Source organism: Heterodontus francisci, chromosome 19 (genome assembly GCF_036365525.1).
Source record: "Heterodontus francisci isolate sHetFra1 chromosome 19, sHetFra1.hap1, whole genome shotgun sequence".
Classification (NCBI taxonomy): Eukaryota; Metazoa; Chordata; class Chondrichthyes; order Heterodontiformes; family Heterodontidae; genus Heterodontus; species Heterodontus francisci.
The window spans coordinates 58,705,838-58,730,983 of record NC_090389.1 but is presented as its reverse complement, the minus strand read 5'-3'; the positions used below and the strand labels follow the sequence as shown (position 1 = coordinate 58,730,983).

Sequence of the window (25,146 nt, the reverse complement as noted above, 5' to 3'; positions counted from 1 at the left end):
GACAATTTTGTTGTTCATTAAAAAAACCTGATTAGTGTGTTCTATTCTGGGAAAAATAGGGTATATGATATATTGAGTGGCACAGTGGCGCAGTGGTTAGCACCGCAGCCTCACTGCTCCAGGGACCCGGGTTCAATTCTGGGTACTGCCTGTGCGGAGGTTGCAAGTTCTCCCTGTGACCGTGTGGGTTTTCGCCGGGTGCTCCGGTTTCCTCCCACAGCCAAAGACTTGCAGGTGGTAGGTAAATTAGCCATTGTAAATTGCCCCTAGTGTAGGTAGGTGGTAGGGAATATGGGATTACTGTAGGGTTAGTATAAATGGGTGGTTGTTGGTCGGCACAGACTCGGTGATCCGAAGGGCCTGTTTCAGTGCTGTATCTCTAAATAAAATAAAATGATTCATCATATCAATAAGTTGGAAAATTTAAAATATGTTGTGACCTGTGGCGAAGTGGGACGAGAATAAACAGTGCACTCCTCCTGCCTCAGTTGTAACAAGTAGGCCTGAGGGGCCATCTGGCTTACTCCTTCTATTTCTTATATTTAAAGAATCAGTGAATTGATGAAAATTTCCACTATTACGCTGTTAGTATTACTGTAAAAACACTTGAATAGGTAACACTTGGTTGAATGAGGTGCAACTGGGCTTTTAATGCCCTACTAAGTTCATAATTGCTGCGAAACAGCCTCACTGGCCCTGAGAAAAAATCCATGTTTTGAAAATAATTTTCTTTAATATTTATGATACTTTTGCTTCTATCTTAATCCAATCATAATCATTTATTTCAATATCTGAAAATTTAATCTAAAAGTGAAGGATATGCAGTGCTTTTAACTTCCTGGTTTGCTGTCTATGAAAATACTTCAATTTTATTGGCTGCTTATCTTGCTTGCTGAAATCACTGCTGCTGCACACCTGGAAATCCCTTTAACTTGGCGTGAGGTTTAAGCAGCTGACAAGAAAGGGAAATCCATACCATGCAGATCATTCAGTATTTGTGGGTAGTTTTCTTTGAGGTCAGTGGTGGGCACTGTTGCTTCGCCACTGACTGCAAAATCCAGCCCTTTGTGTGGCATTTTGTTTTGGAACACTGCCTTCAAAAATTGGTCATGCACTAATGTTTCTTGCATTCTGCTGCTTCTAAGATATAATCTGTGCACTCCTTACACACATTCTGTCATTACAGACTAATTATGGTGTGGCCTGTGGCAATAATTGCCATAGTAACAACATAAGTGCAAATTGAGTGTCTTGAAGCTTACACCTTACAGAATAGCACCATCTGGCCTTCATTTCACATTGTAAGTGAATTTGTATAAATTAATATATTTCATCACAACCTTTTTAAAGAAATATACCTCAAAAAGGAAAAGAGATCTTCTATTTTAGTAAATGAGAAATACAATGAATACAAATAGAGCATTGTAACAAATATCAACTGTTCAATTCCCATATTTAAATTGTACTTCACATCTTTTGATTTCAGAATTTTCATTATTTAGGGAGTTATATATACCCTCTGTTGCTCCTCAGTACAAGCCACAGCCAGAATTGTGAGGAGGGAAGAAGTTTTTAGTCATGATGCTGTGGCCATCCTGAATGTGGGGCAGGCTTGATGGATCAGTTGGTCTTTTCCTGCCTGTCAGTTTCATATGTTTATATTATGGAAAAATGATTTTTATGATCCACATTGCTAGGAATATACAACACTAATTTTGACCTTCCCATAAAGTAAAATGTGCAAATTACCGTATATGTTCTAAATTTTCATTTTGAAGTACATTGCCTTTGTTAAAGTGTTTGATACAAGAGGTTTCTGAGCTAACTGTATAGGTTCTATCTCAAAAAAAGAAAATACTGTTTTGAATTTTCATCATTTAGTTTAATTCCCTATCCTCCCCCAAAATGTTGATTTTACAAGTTATGTTGTTACGTAATCGTTTATATTGTAGTTGTAGAATATGGACATGCTGAATAACAACACTATCTGAAAATTGTAAATATTTAGAAAGCAGTCTTATAAATTTGAATTATGATGGCTGTTACGACAAAGTGGTGAAGGGTGTGGGTGGTCCCCACTGTTCAACTCCCAATTGGCCGCTGCAAGTGCTTTTGTTACTAGGATTTTAACCCCTTTTGTTTTATTTGATAAATAAACAGACAGCAACAGGTTTTCCTGTATGGTTAACACAGAAGATTAACTATTTATTGAGCAATATTCCCAAAATGGTCACAACTGCACCCACACATGCATTCACTCGCGCGCACACACACACATACACACACACACAGGAGACAGATAGAGAGGAAATGGGGTAAATAGTTTGAAGCGAAGTAGGTGTTCGGGGTTCACGGTAATTCGCGGAGGTCAGTTTCTCTTTTAAAGTTACAGCCTGGGTTCTTTGTAGATTTCTCTGGTAATTGAGATGTCAATTTGGAGGTGGGATCAGTTTCTGCTGCACAAGTTGAAGTTTTTTTTTTCATTTGCACTGGAGTGCTGACATGGGGCTGCATTAGAGTGCTAAAGTGGGAGTTTTGTGACTGAGGGAGTTTGGTGAGGAGGGAGCGAGGAGCTCCTTTCATTTCCTACCTGTCCTCAAAGAGCGTGAGGGGAGCTGAGAGTTTCCAAAGAGCACAGCTGACTGGTGAGTAAGTCCTGGTGGGTATTTTTCAAACTGGATTGAATTGTAAGTCATTGTTTTAGCAAGACTTAGTTGATTTATTTTTTTATTATAATAGTCTTATAAAGTTTTGAATTTAAAGGGTTTAGTCATGGCAGGAGAGCTTAAAGATGTGGTTTGCTCCTCTTGCTGCATGTGGGAATCCGGTAACATTTCCAGTCCCCGGGACCAGCATGTGTGCAGGAAGTGTGTCCAGCTGCAGCTCCTGGAAGCTCGGGTTTCAGAGCTGGAACAGCGGCTGGAAACACTGTGGAGCATCCACGAGTCTGAGAGCATCGTGAATAGCACATTTAGAGAGGTGGTCACACTGCAGGTGAAGGGACTTGAGGAAGGAAGGGAATAGGTGACTACTAGGCAGTCCAAGAGAAACAGGCAGGTAGTTCAGGAGTCCCCTGGGATCCCGCTTGCAAATCGGTATTCCATTTTGGAGGCTGATGAGGCTGGTTCCTCCAGGGAGTGCGGACAGAGCCAAGCATCTGGCACCACAAGCAGCCTGTCTGCACAGGAAGGGAGAAAGAGAGGAAGAGCAATAGTAATAGGGGATTCTCTAGTCAGGAGAACAGATAGGCACTACTGTGGCCGTCAACGTGATTCCAGGATGGTGTGTTGCCTCCCGGGTGCCAGGGTCCGGGATGTCACTGAACGGCTGCAGGGCATCCTGAAGGGGGAGGGTGATAAGGCAGAGGTCATGGTACATGTTGGTACCAATGACATAGGTAGAAAGAGGGATGAGGTCTTGCATCAAGAATTCAGGGAATTAGGCAGTAGACTAAAAAGCAGGACCTCTTGGGTTGTAATCTCTGGATTACTCCCCAGTTCCACGTGCAAGTGAGTACAGAAATAGGAGAATAGCACAGATGAATGCGTGGCTTAAGAGTTGGTGCAGGAGGGAGGGTTTTAGATTCCTGGACCACTGGGACCGTTTCCGGGGAAGCGGGACAGTCTACATCTGAACCAGAGGGGGACTAACATCCTTGCTGGCGGGTTTGCTAGTGCTGTTTGGAGGGGTTTTAACTAATTTGGCAGGGGGAGGGGACGCAGACTCCTAGCAGAATAGGGACACAGATAAACACAGGAAAGCAAACAAGTCAGAGGAAATAGAGCGGAAGTAAGTTTCAAGGGAGTAAGGCCAGGGTGGATGGCCTCTACTTTAATGCCAGGAGTAGTACAGGTAAAACGGATGAGTTAAGGGCAGGGATTGACACGTGGAATTGTGATATAGTAGCCATCACGGAGACATGGTTGAGGGAGGGGCAGGATTGGCAGCTCAATATCCCGGGATATAGATTCTTCAGGCGTGACAGAGGAGGGGGTAAAACAGGAGGGGGCATTGCAATATTAGTTAAGGAGTCAGTTACTGCAATAAGGAGAGATGATATCTTGGAGGGGGCATCAAATGAAGGTTTATGGGTAGAGTTTAGGAATAAAAAAGGGACAGCCACATTGCTAGGTGTTTATTAGAGACCCCCAGATAGTCAGCGGGAAATTGAGGAGCAAATATGTGCGCAATTCGCAGAGGTGTGTAAAAATAATAATAGGGTAATTATATTAGGTGATTTCAACTTTCCCAACATTAATTGGGATAGTCATCGTGTTAAGGGCTTAGATGGAGTGGAGTTCTTAAAATGTATACAGGAGACCTTTTTAGCTCAATATGTAGAGGATCCAATAAGGGAGGGTGCAGTGCTGGACCTAATTCTGGGGAATGAAGCCAGACAGGTGGTTGATGTGTTGGTGGGGGAGCATTTTGGTGATAGCAACCACAACATGGTACAATTTAAGCTTGTAATGGAAAAAGAAATAGACAAGTTGCAAGAACAGGTTTTGGATTGGGGGAGAGCGAATTTTAGTAAAATAAGGCAGGATCTGGCCAAGGTAGACTGGAAAGAGTTACTTGTTGGGAAATCTACAGAAGAGCAGTGGGGGGCATTCAAAAAGGAAATGGGGACGGTACAGGCCCAACATGTTCCCTCTAGGGTAATAGGTAGGAGCAACAAGCCCAGAGAACCATGGATGACCAGAAACATTCAGGGTACGATGAGAAGGAAAAGAGAGGCTTTTAGCAAATACAAGGAGTGCAAATCAACGGAAGCATTAGTGGAGTACAGAAAGTGCAGGATGGAGCTTAGGAAAGCAATTAGGAGAGCATAGAGGGGATATGCGAAAGCTCTGGCTGATAAAAGTAGGGAAAATTTCAAGATATTCTATAAGTATATCAATGGGAAGAGGATAACCAGGGAAAGAGTAGGACCTATTAGGGACGAAGGGGGAAATCTGTGGGTGGAGCCAGAGGACATTGGTAGGGTGTTGAATGAATACTTCACATCTGTCTTCGCCCAAGAGAATGAGAATGTAGAAATGGAATTCAGAGAGAGAGAGACCGTGAGGTTCTCGAGCAAATTGTTCCAGGGAGTGACAAGGTATTGGAGGTTTTGGCAGGCTTAAAAGTGGACAAATCTCCAGGTCCAGACAATTTGAGTCCCAGGATGCTGTGGGAGGTGAGGGTGGAGATTGCAGGGGCTCTGACCCAAATTTTTAATTCCTCTCTGGCCACGGGGGAGATGCCAGAGGACTGGAGAACAGCTAATGTGGTCCCACTATTTAGGAAAGGTTGTAGAGATAAGCCAGGGAACTATAGACCAGTGTGTCTCACATCAGTGGTAGGAAAACTATTGGAGAAAATTCTGAAGGAGAGAATCTATCTCCACTTGGAGCAGCAAAATTTGATTAGCAATAGTCAGCATGGCTTTGTCAGAGGGAGGTCATGCCTCACAAATTTGATTGCATTTTTTGAGCATGTGACCAGGTGTGTAGATGAGGGTAGTGCAGTTGATGTAGTTTAATGGATTTCAGCAAAGTCTTTGACAAGGTCCCACATGGGAGACTTATCAAGGAAGCAAATGCACATGGGATACAGGGTAACTTGATAAGGTGGATTCAAAATTGGCTTAGCTGTAGGAGACAGAGAGTGATGACAGACGGCTGTTTTAGTGACTGGAAGCCAGTGTCCAGTGGCGTACCACAGGGATCTGTGCTGGGTCCCCTATTGTTTGTCATTTATATAAACGACATAGATGACTATGTGGGGGATAGGATCAGTAAGTTCGCGGATGACACAAAGATTGGCCGAGTGGTTAACAGTGAGGCTGAGTGTCTTGGGTTACAGGAAGATATAGACGGGATGGTCAAATGGGCAGAAAAGTGGCAGATGGAATTTAACGCTGAAAAGTGTGAGGTGATACACTTTGGAAGGGGTAATGTGACACGGAAGTATTCAATGATTGGCCTGACATTGGGAAGTTCCGAGGAACAAAGGGACCTTGGCGTGTTTGTCCATAGATCTCTGAAGGCAGAGGGGCAGGTTAATAGGGTGGTGAAAAAAGCATATGGGATACTTGCCTTTATCAATCGAGGCATAGATTACAAAAGCAGGGAGGTCATGTTGGAGTTGTACAGAACTTTGGTAAGGCCACAGCTGGAGTACTGTGTGCAATTCTGGTCGCCACATTATAGGAAGGATGTGATTGCACTGGAGGGGGTGCAGAGGCGATTCACCAGGATGTTGCCTGGGATGGAACATTTAAGCTGTGAAGAGAGGTTGGATAGGCTTGGGTTGTTTTCGCTGGAGCAGAGAAGACTGAGGGGTGACCTGATCGAGGTGCACAAGATTATGAGGGGCATGGACAGGGTGGATAGGGAGCAGCTGTTCCCATTAGTTGAAGGGTCAGTTACAAGGGGTCACAAGTTTAAGGTGAGCGGCAGGAGGTTTAAGGGGGATTTGAGGAAGAACTTTTTTACCCAGAGGGTGGTGACGGTCTGGAATGCACTGCCTGGGAGGGTGATAGAGGCGGGTTGCCTCACATCCTTTAAAAAGTACCTGGATGAGCACTTGGCACGTCATAACATTCAAGGCTACGGGCCAGGTGCTGACAAATGGGATTATGTAGACAGGTCAGGTGTCTTTAATGCATCGGTGCAGACTCGATGGGCCGAAGGGCCTCTTCTGCACTGTATTATTCTGTGATTCTGTAGAACTCACAGCAGGGCACCTATTTTGGCTTGCTGGATTTCTCCCAGCTGTCAGCTGGACAGGCTTTTGTGATGTTTGTCCTGGGTGTCTCTCTCTCTTTCTCCCTCTCCAGAGAGCTTCCTTTAAGGTCAAAATGGTCTCACGTCTTGTTTCTGTTGGGAGACAGAGATCACCCTCCCTGTGGTGACCCCAATGGCCCAGGATACGGCTACTTCACACCTTCTTTGTTACAGAAGGGCCCATTCAATTCAAAAATGTCTCTTTATGGCTTCAGGATATGTGTATTTGACACCTCTTAGCTTGAAATGTTCTAACCAGACAGTAAGACAGTTTGATTATACAGGGCCAGGTCTTTTGACCTTCAGTGGCCATTTTTTTTCCATCACATTGTCCGCTGTTTTAAAGGAAAAGTCAATTTTTATAACTCTTCAGTTTGGGTTCTTGTATTTTCAATCGCTGCACTTCATTTGAGCCTATCATGGTGGTCTAATGACAGCACCAGCATGATGAAGACATGTTTCATGAATAAACTATAACAGGAAATGTGGTAACAGCATAGATTTAAGTCATTTCAAAACTTGATTTTATTATCTGTATTTACACTAATTGCTGAACTGTAGAGAAACTGACATCCAGCCTGATGTTATCCTAATAATCGAATTTACATAGACAACAGCCCCAAAAAATTCAAGGTTATTCTGATGGATCCCCCACCTTAAGGACCAGAAACTAGGCTGGGAACTGGGTATGCCAGATCTTGGTTTTGCGGCAATATAGCATTGTGGTGAAGGAGCTGCAGTCCATCCATTAAATTCCATTGTCATAAGGGGGTGAGGCAAGATTCAGGAACTCCAAACATTGAAGAGCACACATCTTGGGCCTTCATTTCGATCTGATGTATGATTGCTGCAGATATCAGGTGTACTGTCTGACCCAAAGGCAGACGTGGGAACCAACAATGGATCCAAGTAGAGACGTTGACCTTAGATATGTTCCTACTGGAATTGTCTTCTGCCAACAGTATAGAAATTAAAGGACACCCATACTCTATGAGCTCTGGCGGGTTCAGCAACAGATGTCTGGGTACTTACACTGAGATGTGCTGCTTTGCAGATTTCCCAGGCCAACAGCTTTATTGCATTGTGCCAGGTATGGGATACATCCTACTTCTGTAATATAACTTTATTTAAGAATTTTAGCCAAGCCAAATATTGTAAATTTAAACTGAGTTTCCATTAGCAGCTTGCTCCTCCCTTTGCAATCGCAAGACTCCTGTAGGTCAGCTCCAGCAGATGATACCGCCACCTATCTGGTCTTAACCTGTGGCCTCTGGGTCCTGAAATTTTCTGCCTCTTCATCAATTTCCCAGCCGGAATGAGTAGGAAATTGCCAGGCAGGATTTAAATAAAACCTAGGAGTTAAAATACTCCTGGCCTCATTTCTGAAATGGGGGTGAATTTCTAACTTTTGTTTTGCCAGTCCATCATTTGGAAGTACTGCATTTAAACAGTGAAGGGAATATTTTGTCAGTCTCATGCAGCAGCAAGTTTGCTTTCTGTTGCTTGTGTTCAGGATGAATTTGACGTCAAAGGTAATGGAGGATTGCATGACCCGATTGCCAAACCTCTAGCTGATGCACAGAAATATGATGAGTGAGGATAACATCAAATCTTTATTCTTAGCTAATGCTAGAATTTTGTCTTGACCTATTAAATCTGTGGTTTAGTTTTGTGTGATCTGATGACTCAGTAAATACCCTCTACAGTGAATATCCCATTTAATACTCATGAGATTATGTACTGCACAACTTTGTCTAAATTGCCAACATTAAGAAAAAGGGGTTGAAATTCCACTGAGCTTTAATTTTAGTGGATTGGTTAACACCTTTTTAAACTTCCTATATTTGTTATTAGAATGAAGTCATGAGCCCATTTAAATTAACTGCAATAACATGAATAGAAATTTTGCAGAAGCATGTTAACCAGAGCCTTAAAATGAGATTCAGCATAATTTCAACCTCCTGCAAGCACCCCATCAAAAAAAATTGTGGTTCCCTAATGGCTCAATGGATTTGTGATGTAATGTTAACCACATTGATTAACAAGTTCCCAATTAGAATCCTAGAATCTTACAGTACAGAAGGAGGGGATTTGGCTTGTCATGCTAGTATTGGCTCTTTGAAAGAGAAAACCAATTGAGTCGCACACCCCAGCTTTTCCCCCATAACTCTGCTAGTTAGTTCTCTTCAAATACGTGTCCAGTTGCTGCTTGAAAGTTTGGGTAGTGCATTCCAGATCATAGCAACCCTCTGTGTGAAATGATTTCTCTTCATTCCCCCTCCAGTTCTTTTGCAAATATTTTTAATCTATGACCTGCTAATTGACCCCTTTCCAGAGAAAGCAACTTCTCCCTACTTGCTCAAATCCCTTCATAATTTTGAATACCTCTATTAGGTCTCTCCTTAACCATCTCTGCTCTAAGGAGAACAATCCCAGCTTTTCCGATCTGGTATTATCATGTTATCTCCTTCTGTACTATCTCCAAGGCCTCGACATCCTTTCTAAAGTGTGCTCCCCAGTATTTGTTAGGGTCTGAAGTTCTGTTAATGGATGAAAATACCTGGTAGTTCAAGATAATAGGGTGAACAGGTATTGGGTGTCTATTAGTTAATTGTATTCAAGTGTGTATATATAAATAGGAGCCAGCCAGCACTGGCTGTGGGTGTTGTTTGGAGAGCAGAAGTAAGCTCTATGGTAGCAATAAACAATCTCCACCAAAGCATCCAAGTCTCAATGTCTTCTTCACTAACAGGCTTGGAGAGCAGAGCATGGTTGCCTGAAAGTGAAGATTGGAGACTAAGATTTGTTTTCAGACAGGAGATTAGAATTGGAGTTTTTCTTTTGAGAAGGCTGTATTTGGAATTTTTTTTTGAAGAACGAAGTGTAAGGTGTCAGGATATGATTCTCCACCACTGTTTTGTGAAGCAGAACCTGACGATCAATGGAAGAATGAAGGTGATCTATGGACACGGATTATGTCTTTATCAAAAAGGAAGCAAGGAATAGCCCTTGCACTTTCACTTCCCGCCAGAAGTAAGATCGGGGCAAAGTGTTCTCGGAGCTAGAGGCTCATCATTTGGACAGTGAGGAAGGTGTGGACAATTTCTTGAAATTAATGGATAAAATTTATATGAAAGCTGACTTATATGAAAGAGTGCCTATGAGGTGTGATAGATTTAGAAAAATGGATGGTTCTTCCATAGAAGAATATTATGGAGTTTAACTGACGATATGCAAGGTTGCAGCGATTCTGCTTAGAAATTCCTAGATCAGTACTTGTCTTCAAATTGTTGGATTGTGCTAGGATTTCGAACATGGATAGGCTCTTGGTATTAACAGGAGTTAGATTCAAAGAGAAAGATATGCTGTTTGATCAGATGTTTGACACCCTAAAAAAAAATTTCGGAAGACATTCTTTTCTGGCCGCAGATGGGCTCTTCAGCGATGATACCGAAGGTGGAGGATACAATGCTAGCAGCATTTCGAGGCCATTCAAGTATGGGGCCCAAACATCAGTACAAAAGGAGAAACACACACAAAGCGAATGAGGATAGAGACCCTTTTGGCAGCTATAACAGAGGGCAGGAATTGGGCAATTATGGCAGAAGTATGAACCCCAGGAATAACCAAGGGGTGGTTGACAGGTGTTTCCGATGTGACTCAAAGTATCACTATGCGTTGCATTGTCCAAAAAGGAATAACAGGGTTTTTGACTTGACACATGACGTTTAAGGTTTGGAAGGCAAGGATGATTCATCAGTAGGAATTGTATTGGCCACGAGAAGCTTCAGTCCAGTAATGAGTGTCCTAGTCGCAGATTCGTTCAATTGCGCAGTACTAGGCAGTGGGTGTATGTCCACAGTATGTGGAGTGGACAGGTTAAGGTGTTACATGTCTTCTTTAAGTAAGGAAGACCGAAATAAGGTCAAAGAATACAATCGTTCTACCTGTTTCAGGTTTGGAGATGACAACACATTGACATCACTAAAAAGAGTGGTACTTCCTTGTAAAATAGCAGGGGTGAACCATATTATTAGTACGGATGTAGTATCCAGTGATTTACCTTTGCTGTAAGTAAACTGTCTATGAAAAAGGCTCAAATGAAATTGGATATGGAACATGATAAGGCTTTGGGAAATCTGTAACTTTGTGGTTTACACAGTCAGGATATTATTGTATTCCTTTTGCGAGACCTAACATCTCTAAGCTGAATGTTAATGAAGTATTAATGGCATCCGGGGATAGGGATTTAAAGGAGAAAAGGCAAATTATTTCAAAACTACATCGATAGTTTGCACAACCATCTTGTCATAGGTTGAAGATTCTGTTAAAAGATGCAGGGGTGATAGATGATGACTACACTAAACTTATTGAAGATATCAGTGAAAAATGTGAAATCTGTAAAAAAAAAAAGCACAGGAGGATGCCATCGCAACCCATAATGAGTCTCCCGTTAGCAAGGGACTTTAATGAAACCGTAGCGATGGACTTGAAGGTATGGGATAAAGACAAAAACATTTTTCTTCTACGCTTTATAGACGTGGTGACTAGATTCAGTCTGTCAACAGTAATTTATAGTGAAGACAAAAAGGTAATAGTGGACAAGATAATGCAAAGGTGGATAGGAATAGGTCTGGGAGCACAGGCTAGGTTTCTAACTGACAATGGAGGAGAATTTGCCAATGATGAATTCAGGAGTATGTGTGAAAATATGAATATTGTAGCAATGCACACAGCAGCAGAAAGTCCTTTTTAGTAATGAGATTTGTGAGAGAAATCATACCATGATTGACGAAATGCTTCGAAAGATTTTAGCCAACCAGCAAAATTGTAAATTGACTACTGCTCTGGCGTGGGCAGTACATGCGAAAAACACACTTCAAATAGTTGGGGGCTACAGCACCTATCAATTAGTTTATGGCAGGAATCCGAAATACCTTCAGTAATGTGGGATCATCCCCTGGCTTTAGAGGGGACTACAATTAGTTCAATTTTTGCGTAACAGTTGAATGCCATGCATGCAGGGAGAAGTTCATTTATTAAGGCGGAGGTTTCAGAAAAAATCAGGAGAGCTTTGAGGTATTGGATCAAACCATCAGAAAAGAATTTTGATAGTGGGGATATGGTGTATTACAAAAGAGATGGGCAGAAAGAATGGAGAGACCCAGGAAAAGTTATAGGCAGTGATGGCAAAATGGTGATTTTGCAAAATGGCAACCAAACCGTTCCTCGTGGCTTATTGGCACTGATTATACATTGACAGAATCTGAACAAATGATGGACACTGATGATGCACCATGTACTTAGCATGCAGATATATCAGCCTTTGCGAGCAACAGATTGTGGCAGATAATGGGCTGACTGAAAGTGGACAAGTGATAGTGAAGATCCAGAAAAGGCCGTTTGTGCCAAAGGTTAATTCCCAAAAGTTGGGACTAGAGTGACATAAATGCTAGAAGGAACTAATGAATAGAGGGAAGCCATCATTATAGGAAGGGCAGGAAAGGCCACAGGGAAATACAAACATTGGCTGTGCAAGACAAGGGACAGGATATCAGACCTATAGATTGGCAGTAGGAAGTGAAATATGGAAGGCCAGAAAATGTAGTGTAAGTTCAGACAGTGGGCCTGAAGATGATCATAGTCCAAGGAAAAGGTCAGAAACTTGTGAAAGGGTGTCTGGTTGTCGGAGGGACAGATCAAGTAGTAGCAGTCCAGAAAGGGATAGGAACCCTAGTAGGGGACGTGGTTTCACAAGAGCAAGGACCAGAGAGCAGGCAAGGGGCACCACAAGAAGTAGGAGCCCTTACGATAGAGAAGTTCTAGTGGCTACTAACAAGTTAGATGGTAAATTGATGAAGGATGCCAAGCAAAAAGAGCTTGACAGTTGGAGAGAGTTTGGCGTATACACGGAGGTGCCAGATAGAAGATAACCAGCATTGTCCCATAGATGGATCTGTAGAGAGAAATTACTTCCTGATGGTATGTATAAAGCGAAGGCCAGACTTGTTGCTTGGGGATTTGAGGAATGACTAGGTGACCAGGAAATTAGAGTGGACTCCCTAACCGCAGGAAAAGCAAGTTTGAGGATTTTCCTAGCCCTTTTAGTGACACACTCATGGGAAGGTAAGTCCATTGACATCAAAGCATCATTTTTGCAAGGGGAGAAATTTCAAAGGGAAGTATTTTTAAAGCTACCAAAAGAAGCTGGAGATAAAGAAGGGAAATTATGAAAGCTATTATGGGTGGGAGTGGTCTGTAGGCCCCTGAGGAGTAGCCTCTCTGTAGGACAAAATATTAATCAGGAAATAATGGAGGCGTGTAAGAAGGGCACTACAATTATCATGGGTGATTTTAATCAGCATATAGACTGGACAAATCAAATTGGCAAGGGTAGCATGGAAGACGAATTTGTAGTGCATCAGGGATTGTTTCTTAGATTAATTTGTTACAGAACCTACCAGAGAACAGTCTATTTTCGATTTGGTAATGTGTAATGAGGTAGGATTAATAAGAGATCTCGTAGTTAAGGATCCATTAGGGGGAAGCAATCATAACATGGTAGAATTTCAAATTCAGTTTGAGGGTGAGCAACTCTGGTCTCAAACCAGTGCCTTCAACTTAAACAAGGGCAATTACAGAGGTATGAAGAAAGAGTTGTCTAAAGTGGGCAGGGAAAATAGACTACAGGGGAAGTCAGTAGAGGAGCAGTGGCAGACTTTTAAGCAGATATTTCATAACACTCAGCAAACATTTATTCCAGTCAGAACAAAGGACTCAATGAGAACGATGAGCCACCCGTGGATAACAAAGGAAGGTTAGGAGAGTATCAAATCAAAAATAAAGGTGTACAAAGTGGCAAAAGCTAGTGGTAGGACAGAGGATTGGGAATTTTTTAGAAACCAGCAGCGGGTGACTAAAAAACTAATAAAGAGGGAGAAAATTGATTATGAGAGTAAATTGGCAAGAAATATAAAAACAAACAGTAAGAGCTTCTATGGGTATATAAAAAGGAAGAGAGTAGCTAAAGTAAGTGTGGGACCCTTAGAGGATGAGAATGGGGAATTAATAACCAGGAATAGGGAAATGGCAGATAATTTAAACCAATATTTTGCATCGGTCTTCATGGTGGAGGATACTATAAACATCCCGACAATAATAGATGAGCAAGGTGTAAATGAGAGGGAGGAATTTGTAACAATCTCTATCACAAGGGAAAAGGTGCTGGACAAACTGATGGGACTGAAGGCAGACAAGTCGCCAGGACCTGATGGCCTGCACCCAAGGGTTTTAAAAGAAGTGGCTGCAGAGATAGTGGAGGCATTGGTCATAATATACCAAAGCTCACTGGATTCCGGTCGGGTACCAGCGGATTGGAAAACCGCTAATGTGACGCCCCTATTCAAGAAAGGAGGGAGACAGAAAGCAGGGAACTATGGACCAGTTAGCTTAACATCAGTCATTGGGAAAATGCTAGAGTCCATTATTAAGGAAGAAATAGCAGGACATTTAGAAAAACATAATGCAATCAAACAGAGTCAACATGGTTTTATGAAATGGAAATCATGTTTGACAAATTTGTTAGAGTTCTTTAAGGATATGACAAGCAGAGTGGATAAAGGGGAACCAGAAGATGTAGTATATCTGGATTTTCAGAAGGCGTTCGATAAGGTGCCACATAAAAGGTTATTGCACAAAATAAGAGCTCAGGGTATTGGGGATAATGTGTTGGCATGGATTGAGAATTGGTTAACACACAGAAGGCAGAGAGTCGGGAATCAGTGAGTCTTTTTCAGGTTGGAAAGCCGTAACTAGTGGGGTGCCACAAGGATCGGTCCTCGGGCCTCAACTATTTACTATCTATTTTAATGACTTGGAGGAAGGGACAGAGTGTAGTGTATCCAAATTTTCTGGCGATACAAAAATAGATGGGAAGGCATGTTGTGATGAGGATACAAAGAATCTGCAAAGGGATAGAGATAGGTTAAGTGAGTGGGCAAAAACTTGGCAGACGGAGTTCAATGTGGGAAAGTGTGAGGTCATCCACTTTGGTAGGAAGAATATTTCGGCAGATTATTATTTAGATGGAGAAAGACTACAAAATACTGCAGTGCAAAGGGATCTGGGTGTTCTTGTACATGAAACACAAAAAGTTAGCATGCAGGTGCAGCAAGTAATTAGGAAGGCAAATGGAATTTTGGCCTTTATTGCTAGGGGTTAGAGTTTAAAAATAGGGAAGACGTGTTACAACTGTACAGGGTGTTGGTGAGGCCACACCTGGAGTACTGTGTACAGTTTTGGTCCCCGTGTTTAAGGAAGGATATACTAGCATTGGAAGCAGTTCAGAAAAGGTTCACTAGGCTGATTCCTGGAATGAAGGGGTTGTCTTATCAAGAACGGCTAAACAGGTTAGGAGTTGAGGCCTGGGACAGATCAGCCATGATCTTATTGAATGGTGGGGCAGGCTTGAGTGGCTGAATGGTCTATTCCTGCTCCTATTTCTTACGTTCTTATGGGCTAAATGATGCATCCAGGGTGTGGTATTTTTCAGTTAGCTCTGTCCTACTAAAAGCTGATTGTATTCACCTAAAAGTGGATCCGGCAATGTTTTATTGGTACTATGAAGAAAAACTAGCAGGCATTTTCTTGATGCATGCAGATGATTTTCTGTGGGGACAATCTGTGGCATTTGAGAAATTTGTGGTTGATAAAGTTCTGCAGGAATTTAAATTTGAAAGTCAGGCTTCCGGAGCTTTTAAATATATAGGATGGAATATTAGGCAGACTAAGTTGGTAGTAACCCTAAATCCACAGTCTTACCTAGAGAATGTTAATAGGCTCCCAATAAATCAGGCCAGATCCTCTCAAAAGGAAGATTCTGCAACCAAAGAAGAAGTATACCAGTTGAGGAGCTTAATTGGGCAGTTGAACTGGTTGTGCACACAAACTAGGCCGGATGCTTGCTATGATGTGTTAGAATTGAGCACCATGCTGAAACATGCTACTGTTGGGGGAAGCGCTGAAAGCTAATAAGACATTGAAGAGATTGAGTTTTGTCAAATGTACACTCAAGTTTCCAGCATTGGATGACTCAGAAGAAATGAAATTAGTCATCTTTAGTGACGCCTCACACGCTAATCTTCCCGATGGTTATTCGAGCGCAGCAGGGTTCGTTATATTTTTGGTGGGAAGAAATGATAAATGTTGTCCGTTAGCCTGGGAATCGAAGAAAATAAAGAGGATAGTTAAAAACACCTTAGCTACTGAGACACTTGCACTGATAGAAGCGATAGATATGGGTATGTATTTATCGAGTATTTTGTAGGAACTCTTCTATAAGGGGCAATCGGAGAAAAGTTAGAATGTGACATAGATAATCATTCTCTCTGGGACAATGTCCATTTGACAAAAAGCGTCACGGAAAAGAGGTTGAGGATTGATCTTGCGAGTATAAAAGAAATGTTGGAAAGAAAAGTAATTTCCAAAAAAAAATGGGTTGAAGCAAGTCACACTATTTACTATGGCCCAGGAACATGAAGCCCTCCCTCCTGCACCACTTCTCCAGCCATGCATTCACCTGCACTATCTTCCTGGCCTGGATTTTTGTTTGTTGATCCCGACCCCGCCATGGGAAGAAATGCGAGACGGGAACCAACATATGCCAGTGCTGGGACCCAGAGGTCAATTTTCAAAGACACTGCCAATTAATTGGCCGCCTCTCGGAGCACCGTCTAATTAAGGATGGCAGGCAGGCTCCTGAGGCTGGAGGGCCAATGACAGGTCCTCCAGCGCTGAGAGATCAGCAGCCCCACCGTCAGAGGTGGGAGCTGCCAGTGTAGGTAAGTGCCTCAAGATAGAGGTGCCTTCTCAAGAGCTTTTACAAATTTTTTAAATCAATGGGGCCACTGCTGCAGGCTGTCATTGTGGAGGGGCAACCCCTTCGCTTGACAGCTAGTGGCCACAGCTGTGGCCTTATGCCTATGATAGGTGCTGGGGAGGTAGGGCAGGATTTCCCTAGCTGGATGGAGTACCGGGAAGCCACCTCTAGCCCCTGGCCATGTTTCAGCCTCAGCGGGCGCCCACATGCTGACTGGAAAATTCGGGTTAGTATGCATAGAGTGGCCTTAATAGATCCTTTAATTAGCTTGAATTGCTGCTCGCGGCTTGTGGGCAGGTAGCCATCAACCTTCTCCCCCCCACCACCCGTCCCCCACCCCCGATCCTGCCTGCATGAAAATTGCCCGGAGGTGGAATCATGGTGGAAGACTGGCATGCTGGCTGGTAGTGTATGCCTCTGTTCCTGCAGCCAAATGAAAATATGGCCCCTTTTTTCTGTACTCACTCGCACGTGGCACTGGGAGTAATTCAGAGATTAACACTTTTGAGATCCTGGTCTTTAATCTTTTTCCTAGCTCCTGAAACTCTGCCTGTAAGACCATAATCCTTTTCCTACCTATGTCATTGGTTCCAACATGGGCCATGACTCTGGCCTCTTCCCCTCACAGAATGTCCTGCACTTGTTCAATGATATTCTTTACCCTGTTGCAATACACCATCCAGGCCACACATCTGTGGTTGCAGAAATGATTGTCTATCCAGCAGACTTATGCCCCCTCACCCATGCAGCCAATTCTCCCAGTGCTGTGGGTTTGCTTCTGACGGCACTCTCCCGAGGTGGTATCATGCTCACTGGTATTCAACAGTTTGTAAGTGCACATTCCCAGTGGATTCCTGCACTGCCTGCCTGTTCCTTCAAGTCTGCTCGGTAGTCACGCACTCCTCTCCTCCTGAACTCTCTGTATATCCAGGGTGACTAACTCCTGAAACATGCTATTCATGAAACGCTCTGCTTCCTGTATGCTTTGTAGTGATGTCAGCTGCCCTTCAAGCTCAGAAATTCAGCTCAAACCCGAGCAGTTGCTGGCACTTCCTGTAAATGTGGTTTTGCAGGACACAGTGTTCTGGTGTTCCCACATGGCTCAGAATGTGCATGTGACAGCACCCAGCTGCTCTGCCATGTTAGTTTTGTTTAGTTTAGAGATACGGCACTGAAACAGGCCCTTCGGCCCACCGAGTCTGTGCCGACCATTAACCACCCATTTATACTAATCCTACACTAATCCCATATCCCTACCACATCCCCACCTGTCCCTATATTTCCCTACCACCTACCTATACCAGGGGCAATTTATAATGGCCAATTAACCTATCAACCTGCAAGTCTTTGGCATGTGGGAGGAAACCGGAGCACCCGGAGGAAACCCACGCAGACACAGGGAGAACTTGCAAACTCCACACAGGCAGTACCCAGAATTGAACCCGGGTCGCTGGAGCTGTGAGGCTGCGGTGCTAACCACTGCGTCACTGTGCCGCCCTATTATTTCAAGCTTTTAAACACTAAACACTAAAAAAAGTACGAACCACCAAAACACTAACCATTAAACTAAATATTTATCCATAACTTACCCACGCTGCTCCACACTCTATGCTGTGTGACCAGTTCTGGGGCAAGAAGAGCCTGTAGAAGCACTCAGTCTGTGTTAGCACAGCACAGAAATGGCAGCATAGAATTGTTATGAATATCTTTGGACTAAGCAAGAGAATTAATAGTTATTGTTGTTAGCCAGTGACTCCTCTTGGAAAGAGTGCACATCCACAAACAGATTGGTTATGGTGTCCTTCATGTTGAAGTCTGGCAATACTCATGTTGTAAGTTTACACAAGAAAACTGTTCACATGGATGGGATACTAAACAATTCTCAGTGCTTATGGAACTGTACTCAAACATGTGTCAGTACCTTCAGGGAAGAACAGAAGAAATGAGAAACAAAAACAGTGCCTAAACTATCCTGCAGTACTTACCTGTGGTTCGAGACTGCATTAAGTCAAATGAGTAAAGTCTTGTGATATAGCTGATAAACCATTGGACAGGACCTGTAAACTTGCATGTTCTTGGTGGCTGTCAGTCTTAAGTTCTGGCAGAAGAAAAATGGGGCACAATTGTTGACTACTGAAGTCTTATGCTGCAGTGTGGCTGAAAAAAAAATGACTGTTTGGTCAACTAATACATGAGCAAGAAAAAAAATACCATAAAGCAAAGATAAAAGGAGAGACTGATCAGTTCAGGCATCAGGAAACAAATGATCCATTAACATCCTGAAAAAGCAAAGTCTGGAAACAGCAGTCAGAAGCAACTAAGGTGAAAGTTAAAGAGAAAAAGAGGGAAAGCAAGAAGGCAGAAAATAATCAGAGACTATATCAGAGAGAAAAAGGAGATAGGCATCTGGTCCAGCCAGTTTCTAAGATTTCACTTCATGCAGCATGACATTGAAACAAGCCCTAATATTACAGTAATAGACAGTAATAGATACTCGGTTATCAGGAGCCTCTTTACTACTGCAATATAATTCCTTATACTTCTCGCTGCTTTCCTTTTATTTTCTTTATTCTGTCTATCATCTATTGTATTACTTTCACTATTTTTTACATTATTTCTAAATAATGTACCCCAGTTTAACTTATTCTGAAATTTCTATTTTACATTTGTAAGTTTACAGTACCTGTTTTCGTGAACTTTGTGATTCACTGTCCATTTTGAAGGCAGGCCACATCATCTCTAGTTCTCTGAAAACCAACTCACCAGCTTTTCTTTCAGACAATTGAAGCTCAGGAAATGACCTGATTCTCTGGTTGCTGGACAACATTGTGGGATTTTTGTTTCCAGTAGATGTTAGGTAGGCAGTGGGCAGGTTGGTTACTCTGCATACCCAATGAGGTCAGTAAGAGACTCCAATCAGTTTACATGGTCAAGCCTCATTAACATTGAATTGACAAGCTGCCAGTGCTAATTATGGACCTTCTGGGCAGCTCCTGATCAGAAGGACAGGAAACCCAGCTAAGCAGCCTGAGGGAGCACCTTAAAGGAGAGGTTTGAAAGCATTGGGAAAGTTTTTGTACTGCCTAACAATAGAAGATCAATTATTGGAAGGCTTTAAGACTCAGAACACAAGTGCAACTGCAGGTAAGGATGCGTTCCAGGCCTATTTCTGGCATTCCCTTACTGCAGCTAAGTATTCCTTTACATATTGCTGGAAATAGCTGCCTCCCAACTTGTACAGCCGATGGTTTGTGGGTGGGTTCAGGAACTGGCAGTAGAATGTGAGTAGAAACTAAAATAACATTGAGGTGTTAGCTGCATAATTTCACCATGATTTACATATAATGATAAAAATACAGATTTCCATCTGTTTCCAATGTGTGTTCTGGCCATCTAAATCAGGATCCTCCTGAAAATCAGATGGCAGACAACCAGTGGTAAGTTGGTAAGCATAAATGGAACAATAAACAGAGCCTTCTCTTCAGTTGAAATCATGGATAACTCTGTCCTAATGTTCCTCATGAAAGCACTAGCAACATGAGAGGATACTGCACTTTATCCATATGGCAGGTTTCCCAAAGTGCAAGCTGTTTTGATGTCTTGCATTTGGCCAGCCAGGCTCCAGGAACTATGTGCCCACTCTTGCTCCCATTTCTTATGTTCTTATGTTCTACCCTGAATTCTATAGACCTTCATACTGAAAAATTTAGCAGTGGGAAGGCTTGCACCTGACATGCATGAACACTGAGCCACTGCTGCATTAGGCTGGGTGTCTTTTTCGGTGAGTTATTGGTTGTCTGAAGTGAGTGCATTTCAATACTGAAATGAGGGTTCTATGCCCACTTCTGGATTAGTTTGCCAAATTTGTATAAAGCTGCACAAGCTATGACTACTTTTTTAGTCTCTACGGTGGCTTAATCTGACTGCGGAAGAAGCTTCTAAGTTTTTTTTAAAAGAAACTTACCTTAATATGGAACCAGGAGGAGCTTCCTCTTGAAATCTTCTCCCCACGACTTACCTTGTTGAAAGTGCTGTCTGGCTGAACTTCCAATCCTGGCTGCCATTTTCTTCCATTAAAATATCCTGCACCTACAAATGTGTTTGGCACTCACCCTGACTCAGCTCACTCGAAGTGCACAGGGAACTAAAATCATCCCCATGGTGTTGGCCCGGGTGTGATGATGAATGGTAATCTATTACTTAAATTATGCTTTGAGTTTTGGAAGTTGTTGTACTCTTTGCATACACTAAAAGTGCATGGCAATAAAAGTAATTCATTTCTACAGTCTGGCTTGGGAAATAGATAGGTAGCTCAGTGCTTTGAAATGAAAAGTACAAATTTTCTGTATCAGCAATCATGTTTACACATTAAGATAAACCAGATTTGTTTTGCCTTCAGTGCAAATCTCAGCAATGAATGGTAATGATTGAGTTTACGATGATATCATAAACATTTAAAATACATCACATCCTCACTTTCAGGCTGCTGACATAAGCAAGGTTTTTTTCTTGATAAAATAAACTTGTTTTCAATCGAGTTAACTGTGCGTTATTAAATGTGTACTAATGCAGTCTTGGTTGATGACCTGGAACACTGACTTTCAGAGGGCAGACATTTCAATTAATCTGACTGGACTTCTCCAGATGTTTCATAATTTTGTACATTTCTCAAAGGACTGCGGGGCATTTCCCCATTACTAGCACTGTAGGTGATTGTAATGTCAGCAGTATGAACAAATCTCAGCTTGAGTACACCCAGTAACCTTAACAGCTCAATGTAAAATGTCTGGTTCCAGAAGGGATTAAAGTGTGATGGTAGAATTCCCAATGGAAACTATAATGATGGATGAGAGCCTGCTGAAAGTAAATGACTGCTATGAAATGAAAAATACAAATTTTCTGTATCAGCATTCAAGTGTACACAATAAAATAATCCAGATTTGTTTGCCTTTAGGCAAATCTCAGCAATGGATGGTAATGATTGAATTTACTATCTTATAAACATTTAACAAACATCTCACCCTCACTTTCACAGGCTCTTGGCTAGAACAACATTTCTGCTTAAGGCTCTTGGAATTTATGCTGTATTATATGCTACAGTTACGGGCACATACTTGGCACAGTTATCAGAACACAAAAAAGTTGGTTCCCAAGAACTGACTCATAATAGATTAGAAAAGTAAAGTGTATATTAATAATATTACAACATTGCCTTCCAGGACAAAAGTAGCCAAGGTAACATGAGCGGTTGGTGTTTAAAAGACAGCTTGGAGCCTTGCTTGACAGAAGCATTCGTCCCTCAACTTAACACTCATGGCCCTCCCAACTTCTGGTCATTTTCCTTTGAGTCAGGCTGAACAGCGACAGTTTCTCCTTGAAAAGTTATAATTTTTATTATGGAACAGAGGTGCTGTCACAATATAATTTATGTGACACGATTTACCATTAGATTTTTACAATAAATTGTTTTCCCCCCCACACCCTTCCTTAAGGCCCTCTCCCATCATATACCATTTCCTTGATGGAAGTTGGTACAGCCTTCCACAGATGTCTATCAATGTTGCTTTATAATCGGGAACAATGTTTCTTCTACTCATTATTGATGGCCACGTCATAGTATCCAAAGGAACTATGCCCCTCTCCACAAAAATAACTTGCTTTCTATAGGGATCTGCAGGCCTTCACTATATAGATTCTTGGCATAGTTGTGAATGGGAACTCAGTATGTAAAATGAGCGACTCACTGGTAAGCCATCTTGCTGCAGTGCCTCAGAATAAGTTCACATGTTATTAAGTTGTTCTGCATTGTATGTATGGAATCATTTTATTCATTAAATGGTATCATAAGCAGAACAAGTACTTGTTCATGGCTCTTTAAAAAGTTGAATGCAACAGTTTCAGAAATTGAATGTGTTTAAAAATTTATTGTGCCAATTTTTGCTCCCACAGCATTTCAGAGAACATCTCGATACCCTGAATGCAAAAGGAATTGGAATGTTGGGCTTTGCTTTGACTGAAGCTTTCATCCTTCTGAAGCAGGTAGTGGCATTCAATGCGATCCTGGTGAAGTTATATATTCAACATTAAATGGGATAAGCAAGAAATAATGGCAAATGACTCCCAAGAGAGTAAAATTGGATAAAACTATTTTGAAAATTGTGTATATAGTATACTTAATTACACAATTATGACCCTTCACAATATTTGGTTTTAGCTTTGTCTGTTTATAATAATATAATAAAGCATTTTGAGGTAAATTTCTATTGATTTTAAATTTTAAAATATGTTGGGTTGGAAGTATAAGACAAAGGCTCAACAAATCATGTGAAAAAAGAAACTGTCAATGAAAACAAAACATGTTGATTTATATGATATATTTATTTATCGTCAATATTTAACACTGGAGACAGAATTTATCATTTTTAATAGCTTGATAAATCATTAAATTGATTGTGAAACATGTTATTAATTCTTACATCAGAAATGTCAATGTATTTCATTCTCTTGAATGATATTTTGTCCCCTCCTATGTCTGTCAATTGATGCACCTCACTACCTTCTTCTAAATTGTCACCCAGTTTGGACAAACCATTGTTTGCTGATGGCAGCAATTAAGCATATTGCAGCAACTGGTAACTATTTTAATGTCTAAAAGGTTATAAGAGACACAAATATTTCAGCAACATCCAACAAACTACCATGACATAAGTGGTATTGACTGAGGGAGGAATTGTTGTCCATCACACCAGGAGATTTCCCGCTTTTTTTGAATAGTGCCATGAAATACAACTGCAATTGTTCACAACGGACTGATGCTGTTGGCAAACTTCACTCCCTTCGTGTCCACCTGAATCAATACATAACGTTAAATATAAATATGTTTAATTTCACTTAGCATAGAGCTAAATTCATGCATGTAAATGTTGCATTATCTTTGATCTGGATACAGTCCATGCCATTTATGCATCATTATAACACATCAAATTCTCATGCCACACGGAACAGCTCCAAGCACACTCTTTACAATTTCTACAATTCTTTGGCATGTACTTACCTTAACTCAGTAACTATGCATCTCGCTCACTTCTTGTTGTCTTTAGTTATTCTTCTCTTAAACTTTATTTCAGTCCGCTTCATTGGGATGACAAATACATCCATTATATATTTGACAGGTATGAATGGCACAGAAATTCTGAATGTTGCAAGCACAATTTGAATACAAAATTGCTTATGGTGAATGAGAGAGTTGCACAGCGATCATCTGCTCTCTGAGAGGAAATGATGCCCCCATTGGAAAGCAAGCCCACTAAAGTCTATATTCCCAAACAACTGAGGTATAATCAACAGGCTGGATTACTGGCCTGCAATGCCCAGATTCTCATCAACCGACACATCTCTGGTACCTTCCCAAAGCTCTGAATCTCACCATTGTAATTCCTCCTTAACCTCATTAGTATTCTCTTCTGTGTCTGTATTTGTGCTGATATCTGATTGAAATGTGTCTGGTGAGCATTGCCATTGTAACATGTGATTGTCATGTGCACTTTGCAGACCACTGGTTTCTTGCTCCAAGAGCAGATGGCATTGCTGTATTTTTTTGTCAGCTGGTTTAAATATCTAAATATATTTTAAGTTGCTAAGGTTCGAAATAAAATATTTCTCCCTCACCAGGTGTAAATTGATGGACCAGAGGGGCTGGAATTTTACACCCCTTCCCCCGCCCCCCCTACCCCGGGAGCAGGCTAGGAGGCGGGGCGTAAAATCGAGAGGGAGGTGAGTGGGCACTGTCCCGTCACCGACCCACCCCTTCTGATATTTTACCTGCAGTGGGGAAGGTGGCAAATGCCCTGCCCCGGGCTCAGACCAATTAAGGCTGTTGTGGCCAATTATTTGCCACTTAAGGGCCTCCTCCCACAGCCACTGGTATATTCCCATAGAACTAGTGAAAAATTACAGCACCGAAGGAGGTCATCCAGTCCATCATGTCTGTGCTGGCCGAAAAAACTAGCCGCCCAATCTAATCCCACCTTACAGCACTTGGTCCGAAGCCCTGCCGGTTACAGCACTTCAGGTGCATGTCCAGGTACCTTTTTAAAAAAAATTGTGGGTTTCTGCCTCCACCACCGTTCCTGGCAGTGAATTCCAGACACCCGCCATCCTCTGGGTGAAAAAGTTTTTCCTCATGACCCCTCTAATCCTTCTACCAATTACCTTAAATCTGTACCCCCTGGTAATTGATCTCTCCACTAGGGGAAACAGGTTCTTCCTGTCTACTCTATCTAGGCCCCTCATAATTTTGTACACCTCAATTAAGTCACCCCTCAGCCTCCTCTGTTCTAAGGAAAACAACCCTAGCCTTTCCAATCTTTTCTCATCGCTGCAACTTTCAAGCCCTGGCAACATTCTTGTAAATCTCCTCTGTACTCTCTCCAGAGCAGTTATGTCGTTCCTGTAATGTGGTGACCAGAACTGTTTGCAATACTACAGCTGTGGCCTAGC

The 25,146-nt window shown here is 42.0% G+C and overlaps 1 protein-coding gene across 1 annotated transcript in view; it reads left to right on the top strand.

The window, feature by feature from the left end:
* cacna2d3a (calcium channel, voltage-dependent, alpha 2/delta subunit 3a) overlaps positions 1–25,146 on the top strand; it is a 705,663-nt gene that overhangs the window by 221,046 nt on the left and 459,471 nt on the right. The window contains exon 7 of the mRNA XM_068052271.1: positions 22,597–22,686. Coding sequence (XP_067908372.1) covers positions 22,597–22,686 — 90 coding nt within the window. The remainder of the gene's footprint in view (positions 1–22,596; positions 22,687–25,146) is intronic.